This window comes from Gekko japonicus, unplaced genomic scaffold, assembly GCF_001447785.1.
Source record: "Gekko japonicus isolate JY-2015 unplaced genomic scaffold, Gekko_japonicus_V1.1 scaffold44, whole genome shotgun sequence".
Lineage (NCBI taxonomy): Eukaryota > Metazoa > Chordata > Lepidosauria > Squamata > Gekkonidae > Gekko > Gekko japonicus.
In genome coordinates this window covers 798,574-809,922 of record NW_015174845.1, presented here as the reverse complement: position 1 = coordinate 809,922, position 11,349 = coordinate 798,574, and the positions used below count along the sequence as shown (strand labels likewise).

Genomic DNA, 11,349 nt, shown 5'->3' with positions numbered 1-11,349 from the left:
GAGCCTCTCCCTCTTTCCCCCTCCTAGGGGTCTGCAAAAAGGAAAGTAAAAGGTAAAAATCCCATTGAAATGCATTGCCGCCGAATTTCGGCGGCAAACCGGGAATACAGCAAGCTGATCTGGGGGGACTGGGGGCACCCTCTTTGGATGCCCCTGGAATCGGACCCCCTGGGCCAATCTTCTTGAAACTTTGGGGGTCTTTCGGGAAGAGGCATGAGCAGCCACTGTCCAAATTTGGAGCCTCTCCCCCCTCCCCCCTGCAAAGTTTCAAGAGGTTTTTTGCCATTGACTTCAATGGCCCCATTGGTTATAATGGACCCGAATTTTTCGGGTTTTCCGAAAATTTTCGGATATCTATGCTTTACCGAATTAGATATTCGGGTTTTTTCGGGTTTCCCGAAAAAATTCGGGTTCAATAAACCCGAATCCGAATTTTACTGAATTTTTTTTTTTTGCACATCCCTAGCAGGGAGATGAAGTGGGAATCAATGGAAATTTTGCAGAAGCAAAAGTGCTCCTTTCACAACGGAAGGAAATTTTCAATCCTTTGTTTTTAGGAGACGGAAAAGTTGTTGTCAGATCACAAAGGGTCTCTCATCAGTATGTTGTAATGAAAACTCTTATATACAGACATTTTTTTAAAAAAACAAAGGAAGTGTTGCTTGGAAAAGGTAACTTACACTGACAAAAACTGAAATCAGAAAGATTTTTCTAAATAAAAAATATCCTATACTGAGGCCACTGAGAAAAAAGAGCAGAATACTGCGTAATACAGATCTCCTGTGCTGATGATGGCACTTAAAATGGTCCTAAAATTAGCTTTAAGAATTTAAATATACTGAAAGTGCCACTAGCTCGCTCCTGATTTATCCTGTAAGCAACTCAGCAATGACAGTGTCACAACATTTTACTTACTTTGTGAGGACACGCTATCGTTCTTGGAGCATCATCTTCTTTTATTTTTCTTGGTTTCATTCTTACAAAAGAAAGAGAAATCAAACAACATTGATCAGTCAACTGAACCTACCTATTGTAGATTTATACCATCATACCTCTCTCATGACCCAGCTACACTATATGATGCATATAAGAGAAGAAGAGATTGGATTTATACCCCACCCTTCACTACCCAAAGGAGTCTCACAGGGCTTACAATCTCCTTCCCCTTCCCGCAACAGACCCTCTGTGAGGTAGGTGGGGCTGAGAGAGCTCTTTCGAGAACTGCTCATGAGAGAACAGCTCTGAAAGAACTTGTAACTGACTCAGGGTCACACCAGCAGCTGCGTGTAGAGTGGGGAATCAAACCTTGTTCTCCCAGATTAGATTCCGTGCTCCTAACTGCTGCACCAAACTGGTTCTCAAGCCATAACAAAGTCATATTATATTGTGCTTGTGGTAATGATGCCTCTGACGGGCTTAACTGCAATGATAACACAGCATGTTCAGCCGTTCACAACCTAAGCAATTTGCAGTCTAGCTTCTATAAGCAGAGAAGAAGCTATTATTTAGCTGGGAATATGAACTAGTCCACACTGGGAAGAGATCCTGGCTTGCAGGGAAACCTAGGGAGGTGAGAAGGCTAAAAGAAGGGACAGAAAATGAAAGAGATCGAGAAAGAGGAAACTGAAGGGTGGGAGATTCAAAGGAAATGATAGGGAAGACATGGATTTAATCAAGAAGGGGCTAATGAAAACAGAAGCTCTAAATAAATCAGGTCAGGAGGTGCAGTAAACGATGAGAGATAGGAGAAAGGTACAGCAGCTCTAAGGAGGCTGGTCAGGAGACAAGGCAATTACAGACAGGACTGTGTCTATTTCTCACTATCTGAGGAGCTATGAATGAGCACAATGAAATTATATTTTACCAGGATACTTTTCTACTACTCACCTTGCAAATTCAGCCAGCTGTTTGGGGTCTGAAAGATCAATGCCTGGGATTCCTCCGGGTGGGAGCTTCTTTCCGGTCATGTACTCCGAGTAGTCCGGCGGCGAGTTCTCTCCGATGATTTGCTCTTCGACCACAGTCTCGTGGTCAATGTCTTTTTTGTCATCTGAAATGAATAGAGCAACCTGAATTTGGATTTAAAATCCGCGAAGAACACCCCCCCATAGCGAAGCACTGCAATATTAGTTGCAGTTTTTGTGTTTCCAAAGCAATTTTGCTCGCATACACAAAAAGTTTGAACTAAATCTCTATGCAGAATACAAAATAAATTAAATCCATTAGCAGAATTTCACTGACATCCTTAGCAACATTATATGCCTACAAGATGCTTTTCAAGTTCAACAGTTCAGCCACTGACCAAGTGGGAAATTTTCTGGTGTTACAGCATCAACTTCCGTGAGTTGTTCACACAGCCAATTTTTAAAAATCATTGCTGCTAACAAAAACCAGTCATATTTAAATTATGCAATATTAATTTTGTTTTGCAACAGTATGGAATTTTAATATGCATTAAAAGTAATACTACATAAACTGCAGAGACACAACATGTTCCTGCCAATGAAGAAGATAATATATCTGGCTATGAGGGAGGGACACAGGGAAGACCAGGGGACATTTCCTGCAGGAGCGCACAGGAGTGGCGCTCCGGCAGTAAAGAGCCCAGGGGGCGGGCACATGCAACAAGCCCCACCCCCTGCTCCCAGCAGCCCTCAGTCAGAGCAAGAAGCAGAGTTGCAGAGCCCCCCCCCATGGTCCCCCGGTCCAAAACAGTCCAGTGGCACCTTTAAGACCAAGTTTTGTTCAGGTACAAGCTCTCCCTCCTCTGCGAGGACAGATCTGCACATCCCCTCCCCCAATAGCTAGCAATCCAAAATAGTCCAGTGGAGCCTGAGCGGTGGGTGTTGCCTTCTGACACACTTCCTGTAACATCAGGGGGTGTGGCATATGCAAATAAGTTATGCTAATGCTAATGAGCTCCTGCACCTCTTTTTCTATGAAATGACCCCTGGGGAAGACACATTATATAAGGCTTACAAAAGGCCTAGATCCAGTAACACCTCACTTCTTAACAATTTTGCATAAAAGTAATGGAGATAAATGGGGCTGCATAGTGCTGAAATGAATGCAGGAAAGCCACTAAAGGCTAACGAGTATTTTAATGAGCCCTATGAGACCACAAGGCTGTACCTGCTAAAACAAAGGGAAAATCCTCCCACAGAATGAACCCAGCCACTCTTCCCTCTAGCATTCTCAACTGTACTATCTAGAAAGAGAACAAACTGTCATAAATGTGTGCCGAGCACTCTTCACATTCCTCAAGCAGGCTGTTCCACCAGGCCCCAACAGCCACTGGATCCCTCGCCTGAGAAGCCCATTTGAGTTGTTTGTTGAGTAGAGACTCTGGGAAAGGAAGTTGCATCAGAGCAGAGAAGCTGTAGATGCACTAGTTAGTAGATATGAGGGAGTGGGGGTAAAAACAACTAATATCAAAGATCCTCTAGCTTCCCCCATTTTAAGATTTCACTTTTACTGAAAAGCACAGTACAGATACTAAAGTATCATATTTTGGAGTACTGAGAGTATGCAGGTTTACAGTTCTATCCTCATAACAGAATATACCTACTAGCAATATGGCTGAACAATTCCAAGGGCACACCTAGAAACAGGTTATATGATGGAATAGCAACTACAGAAACTCACACCTAAATAACCAATTGCAAGCATTGCCCCAATGGCAGGTACCAAACATATTAAGTTCAGTCTCAAAATAATAATGCTTTTTAAAATCCAGTGGTATCTTAAACAGCAGCAACATTTTAAGTATAAATTTTCAAGGGTTACAGCCCATAGCTATTTGATAAAGTGGGCTGTAACCTACAAAAGCTCATGTTTAAATAAATATTGTTATGTCTTTAAGATGCTACTAGATTTTTGTTTTATTTTGCCATGACAGACTAACATGGCAAACCCTTTGCAATCATGATGTATATCTCACTTTAAGGCAAAGTTCAATTACAGTATTTACTCAAATGCAAGTGTTTTTTCCACAAGTATAGCATAAATAGAGGGGGTCATCTTACGTTTATCTACAAGTTACAACAACAGTTATATCCAACAATAGGCTATTTTTGTGTGTATATAACATTTTTAAGGGGTCATCTTACATTTAGGGCTGTCTTCCTTTTGAGTTCCCAGCCCAAATGGAATTACCTTTCCTCAGGCCAGGATGATACTGCCCTGAATTAATCTAGTTCCCTGTTCTACTGCACAAATGATCACCACTAGAAAAAATTTGGGGGGGTGGGGGGATGGACAAAACAGTATGTAAATTAGAAGATTCAGTTTTAAAGTCAACTACGCAAACAGTCCGTATGAATTCTATTTCTAAGCCTGCTCAGACAGGTCTAACAAAATACGTGCAAAATATACATATTAAGTTTGTCCTTCAATTTATACATGACTTCATTTTCTGAAATATCTTATCTTGGGATTTTTTTACAATTATGCAGATGTCATGACAGTTTATGCAGTTAGGACTTGGAAAATCCCTATTAGGCAATCGCCAAGGTGCTCAGAAATGTTATACTGGTGATGCCTAGAACTTCTTTCATGTTTATTATGCACAAATGGCTACAAATATTAAATATATTTGTAACAGTCATGCTAGAGACCATATAAAAGGTCTTCAAGCTATCACTTTCTCCCTGCTTTATCTTCAAAACATTTCTTCCAAGAAAAGGGAATGGGGGAAAGTGCAATGGAGATGAGCTCCAATAACATCACATTTTCAGGAGTAGCAAATAAATGCATCCTTATATTAAATTATTAAGAAATTAGTGACAAAGGAAAAAACCAGATACACTGAGACTAGGTAAAGGTAAGAGTTTCCCTTGCTTGAAAGCCAGTCGAATTCGACTCATCTCCGTTTCCAAGCTGAAGAGCCTTCAGACATTTCCAAAGACATTTCTGTGGTCATGTGGCCGGCATGACTAAATGCCGAGGTGCACCGAACGCTGCTAACTTCCCACTGAAGCAGTATCTATTTATCTACTTGCAATTTCTTGTTTTCGAACTGCTAGGTTGGCAGGAGCTGGGGCCAGAGATGGGAGCTCACTCCATCATGTGGCACTAGGGTCTCGAACTTTACAGCGAGACTACAGTGCTTTAAAATATGTTTCTTTGTATATAAGATACAGCTACCCCCAAATAACAAGGAGATGCCATATGTGGACCATTGCTGATTATTATTTTCAGCAAACCGCAAACGTGTATCACTGATGCTTCAAAAGGCTCCCCTTGTGGATATCAAATGTACTGCAAACATTTTTAAGGATTCCTCCTTCTTGTGATCATTTATTCTCATCTCAATAATTACTATTTAAGACTTATATCTTAATGCCACCAGAGGGCTTGTATTTTAGTAAGGAGGAAAGATGAATCTAATAAAGGAGCACTGAGAAGATGCTCAACAAATGGTGTTACAGTGATTCACAAAAGCCTTGCAAAGGCATGCATGCATATTGAGGGAGTACTCAGACATGCTGGATTTGAGCTGATGAGTTAGCGGGGGAGTCTGCTCAAATAATGACTAACATGACAGACTTTGCAGAGCCATGAGAAAAGGAAGCAAAGGTGGTGGACTTGCATGGAATAAATAAAACAAGGCAACAGCAAGAGATTTGGGAATAAATATACAACTTGTTCACACAAATGGGAACTAAAGCCACAAGCACACAGGATTTCAGATTCCTGAACTTGGGCAAACCCACAGAGATGTGGCAATTCAGTAACTTTCAAACTGTGGAGCAGATCCTCTGGGATAAAGGACAGGATCCTGAAACAGAGACTGCCTTCTTCATTTTCCAATATCAATTAAATGTCTATGGACCCTTTGCTGAAGATGTGTGCACTTGCACTCTTGGTGACCCACCATTTAGGAGATAATCCAAGGCTTCACTTGGGAGCCACACATGACTCTTTGTTAACCCAAAGAGCCACATCACTTGTGGCTCTTCTGAGCAGCCTCCCCCAGCCCTATTTCAGCAAAGTGGGTAAGGCCACTGTCCGAAACAGCTGCCAACAGGGGGAAGCCAAGCAAGCTGTGAGCCTCCCTGAGCTGCAAGTCCTACACTAGGGAGGAAAGTAAAGAGACTGTGCTCATCAACACACACACCCCCCAATCCTCCTTCTGCAGCCTCTGCACCCAAGCGGCTGCAGGGATAGCAAACTAGCCACAGTGGGATGGTGGTGGTTTTACTCCCCTTTCTCCAAGCACTCTTTCACCTTCCCTGCTCCGTTCCATAGAGACAAGAGCCAGCTAAGGCTCAACTTCAGTGGGGAAAGATAGCTCCAACTGCACAGCGGTGCTATGGTTATTAGAAAAGTTATAGTGTGTGTGGGGGGGGGAGTTGTTTTTCTTTCTGTACTCTATAATCCACCTTGAGCCTTAGCAAGAAATAAGCTAAACAAAAACATATACAGAATAGTTATGTGGCTCTTTGGGTTAACAGTAATTGCAAATGTGGCTCTCTGCAAGCCATGGAGAGTTAGCACTGGATTAGAGCCAAACTACAGTGAGTTGCACTGTGCTCACAGAACAGAGCTTTCCTGTTTGCTCCTTCCAGTTGCAGACTATTGTGCATGCTCTTGGACAGCCCTCAAGAACAGCATGGGATGTGACATGGGATCTGCAGCAATGTTCCCTCTAAGCTGTGGAGTCTTGTGAGCAAAAATTCTACTTTGTGAGCGACTGGCATTAAAGTTGTGAGCGAGCAATTTGGCTACTGCATAAATTAGTTTGCTCTGGAGCCATCCTTCCTGAGCTAAGACAAAAAAAATGTGAGCCGGAGGCTAAAAAACTGTGAGCTAGCTCACACTAACTCAACTTAGAGGGAACACTGGTCTGCACTACAGTCTTAAGGGAGAATATATTAAAATTGGCCTTCAAAGGGTAGAAGAAATTTAGACACGACCCCTTGGGTATATCCCATCTAGAGTGAGAAAAGGTTGCAGGAGAAAACCGTCTCACTTCCCACTGCAGCCTGCTGTGCTCCCTGAAGTCAGATTACCAGACCCACAGGGGAGAGGCCTGGGACCAAGCAGTGGGAGAAATTCATGGAATTAACTGGTTATCAACGACAATGCAATCTACCTGGCTTCCAAACCAGAAAACTCAGGTTCTCTACTTAAAGGTAGTTAATTTCAATCCTGATTTTATTCTCAGACAGGTATCTTACTGAATCATGTACAGATTCCACTATAGAAATAACTACAATTTGCAACTTAATTCTAACACTATACAAAAGTGTGATCTGAACATTCCTATGTTCACACTTCAGACTATTTGGCCACCACCTGTTTTGACACTGTAAGAAATAAATGGAGTACCTTATTTTATTTCCTGCACTGTTTAGTATCAAAGCCTGGCCTGTTACATGCCTGGCCTAAACTAGTAATGTAAAACTGGCGGCCTACGAAGCATAGCTGCACTCTGATGGGGAAAACCAAGACAATCATAAAGCAAGCAGTGTGTTATTTCAGACAAATAGTGCTGGTGGACCCCTCAAGAGTTGCTTGGTTACACAAACGTCAGAGCAAGTTATGGGTGTATAACCAAATTATGTTTCTGTAGAGAAAGCTGTTACAACAGTTATTTATACAAGGATTAACAAGTTTCAGATGACATCTCTGAAGATATGACATTGACTTCACCAGTACTCTAATAGTTTCCAAAGAGAACTGGACCACAGCTAGTATATTTCATTTAAGCTGCCATCATTACATGCAAGGTTAGTTTCTATAGAAACATCTTGCTGGACACCTTGCTAGTACTTGTTCTCAGACTTTTGGCAGGCTCTATCAATCTGCATGATCTTCACTTTGACACAGTTCCTTAACAGGAACACACAGAGAGAAATGTTTGCTACCCAAATAATGTAGTTTTGTTATGTTCACTAGGTATTTTTGAGCTTCACAATGCAGTCTGCACATCACAGTGTTTCCCAAACCTGTGAAAGTGGGTTGCAGGCCAGCCCTCCCTAATGGCTGCCCCTGCCCTTTCCATTACTTTCTTTTGTATTTTGGAAACAGTATCTTCCATGTTATACATTACTTGGTATTTTTTCCTCATTGTGTATACATGTTGATCAAATAAAACATGTTCTGATGGTTACTAGAGTGAGTTTCTTAGACACTTAGGGGGGATTAGAAGGAGTCATGGAGAAATAAAAGGTTGGTCAAAGGCTAGAAAGTAACCTCCATATGCAAAGGTTGTATATGTTGGAATGCCACTTGCTTGGGTTTTATAGTGGGGAAAGCTGTGCCCTTTGGACAATACCTGTTGGTTTCTCCAAAACAGCGGTTAGCCACGGTAGAAAATGGAATGCTGAACTAGATGGGTGCCAAGGTCACACTTTGCCTAGGGCACCAAAAAAACTTGGGCCAGCCCTGGATGGGTTCCCATACCAAGTAAATTTGGACTTGTGGGTCACCATGCCAAAATGCTGGAAACCACTACCATAGCCAAATTAGGCTCCAAAGGTTCCACCAAGACTATCACAATGCCTGGACTGTTTCTTTGTAAGCACAAAAATTAATGTGCAATATGATAAAGACCAATTAAAACACTGATCCACAAGACATTTGAGAGGGACAAAAATGGCAGGGGTAGGGGTTGGGAGCTGTTACTGTCCCAGTATTTTGGATATATTTACACTCCCTGGGTCTCCCATGCATTTTTATTTCAAAACCCAGGAGTCATGTGAAACCTTCTTGCACTACTACCGTTACAATTCTGTAAAGCAGCAGAACCCTTATAAAAGTGTTCTTGTTTTGCAATACTACATTAGGAAGGAAGAAGTCATTTAATACATCTGATTACATAGAAAAGTTTTTGCTTGCATTTCAGGAATATCAAACATAAAACTTCACAAAACTGTACTGCTTCGGCAGAGAGAATAAAACCAGGCTTCTAAAAAAGCATCCCTTTTAAATAAAATCTAGTTTAAACATAAATTTGAATATGGGCAAGTTACAGTACACATTTACCAACTCTTATAACAGAATCCTGAAAAATAATCTTAGGAGAAAATAATTACTGAACTTATTTTTAGTTCTCTTTTGGACAAAGAGCAGAAGTGTGGATGAGCTTGCAGCTTACACCATTAAGTGGTCTTGTTTAGTGTCCTGATTACATACAAAAAAATTCCATCAGCTACAATTCTACATAGATCAAGGTTTTGAATTATGCTCTAAGGTATACAAAGGCACCAACTATTACAATAACCTCTTAATATGAATACTTCCTGGCAGAGAGGATTTATCCTCTGGTTAAACATCTGAACTGAACAGAGTTGCTGTCAGTTGCTGTCACACCCGCGCTGGTGTGAGCTACCAGCCTTGACCCCAGCTCGCCGTCCACCCAGCAGTTCGAAAGCTTCGGCGAGTAGATAAAATGGGTACCACTCCTTAGAGAGGGTGGGTACACTAAACCCCCGTAAGGGAGGTGTTAGCCGGTGAATGGAATGTCCAGCTCAGAAGCCTGGAAAAAAGACCTCTTCGGCATTAAGAAGCCTGTGATGGGCCAATCCGGCCAGGCGGTGGCAGTGTGGTGCTACAACTCAAAAAGCAGCCCAGGAAGAACCAACATCATCAAGCCAAGCCGAAGTGAATGCTGTTCGGAACACGTCTGAAGCTCTCAGCTGAACAAAATCCCCGTCGGCTGCAAATGTGTGCGATTAAAAAAATTATATGTTGTCCTCCCTTACCCCTATGAAATTGTTAGTCCCTTGTGTGAAACCTGTGTAACTGTAAATCGCTCAGAGCCAGCAGCTCTGCAGGATTGAGCGACCAATAAATCAAAAGGTATTATTATTATTACTTATTTGGAAAATACAAGAATTTTACAATGGGGTCCAACCAATATGAGGAAATATGACGTTTTGACTATCAAAGCCCATATTGTCTATGTAGCAATAAGCTAAAAATAATAGCTAATTTGGAACATACTGAAGCTTATACAAACTGTTTAGCCAAAGAGGCATATATGCTGTTTAGGAAGGATCCAAGTTCTTACCTATTTTTACAGTTGAGGTTAAGGGGCACATTATTCAACATGACAATTTACTGTAGTAACAAAGAAAATTGGAGATAAAATTTGAAACATCAGCATTTTCAGTCAGTAAAATTTTTATGTAATTTGACGGCATTCATAGAAAGGCACTGAAGATACCTAAAATGCTTCAGAGCTTTACCCAAATGTTATACAACTGCAAACATCCTTCTTGTGGTTATAACCCCTCTGAAATATTGGGAATTACTTCTGAACTATATACAGTCAGAGGCAGTCAGTTAGATGTACCTGCTGTGTGAGGTAAAGAGGCAGGCTTGAATCACCAGCAGCACCTTAAAAAAAAAAAGGTTCCATCCCTGATCTGTTGCCAGAGACCCGGTTTCAAGGATTCACTTTGTTCCTCAAAAGAGCTGTCAGTGATCCACCCATCTTTGGCCCCCCTTCACTATTTAAGCAACCAGTAAATATCAGCTAAACGGAGAGAAACGTGTCTTTCCCCACCACGTTGACAACAGTCCATCAATATTGCAGTGTAAATCCAGATGGCCAGCCCTGTTAGTTTCCAGCAGAAGTCCAGAGGCACCCTTAAAAACTAACCATAAATAGAGTAATTTTTTAGGTGCCACTGTTGGTACTCTGCCGGTATACAAGGTCAGTTCACTCTCTAGGGCTACTGAAACCAGTGGCTTCAGTGGAATTATTCTGCTCAGGACTGCGCTGTTAAGTCTTCTAGTTGTGGGACGGCAGCAGCCTAGCCTACGTTTAACACGAAGGGAGTTCTGACGACATAACAGTCCACCTTTCCTTCCTACACCACCATGCCCTTAAAGATCAGCTTTGAACTCCTTGGAGCAGGAAAGGGAGAACGATGCTGCACAACTAGCAGGGGAAGGAAGGGAAAGGAAAAGAGGAAGGAGGAACGAAGGAGAGAGGGCGAAGAGTGCCCGTGGGGACACACACACACACACAAAAGCCCCGGAAAGGGGGGGCCGAGAGTCGGAACGGGTGGCAGGAGATTAAAGGGAGTCTGAGGGCGAAGGCGGGTCCGGAGACTCCGCTAGAAAAAGGCAACCCAGGAGGGGTGCGCGAGAGGCGGGGTACCCCAAGGAGTAAATGGGGACGGCTCTAGGGAGTTGAAAATTATTTTAAAAGATATGAGGAGGAAAAGAAGGAAAGCCAACACACACACACACACACGCCCACTACCGGGAGGAAGGGGGCTAGCTGCGAGGGAACGAGGGGGTTCCCGGCCAAAGCGCGCTGAGTGAGGCAAAGGAACAGAAGGCAGACAGCGGCGGCTACCCAGTCGGACGGCTTGGATACAATGGGGGGGG

At 42.5% G+C, this 11,349-nt stretch overlaps 1 protein-coding gene across 1 annotated transcript in view; it reads right to left on the bottom strand.

Moving 5' to 3' along the window:
• YY1 (YY1 transcription factor) overlaps positions 1-11,349 on the bottom strand; it is a 17,620-nt gene that overhangs the window by 4,962 nt on the left and 1,309 nt on the right. The window contains exons 2-3 of the mRNA XM_015424438.1: positions 1,888-2,075; positions 916-976 (exon numbers count right to left, since the gene is read on the bottom strand). Coding sequence (XP_015279924.1) covers positions 916-976; positions 1,888-2,075 — 249 coding nt within the window. The remainder of the gene's footprint in view (positions 1-915; positions 977-1,887; positions 2,076-11,349) is intronic.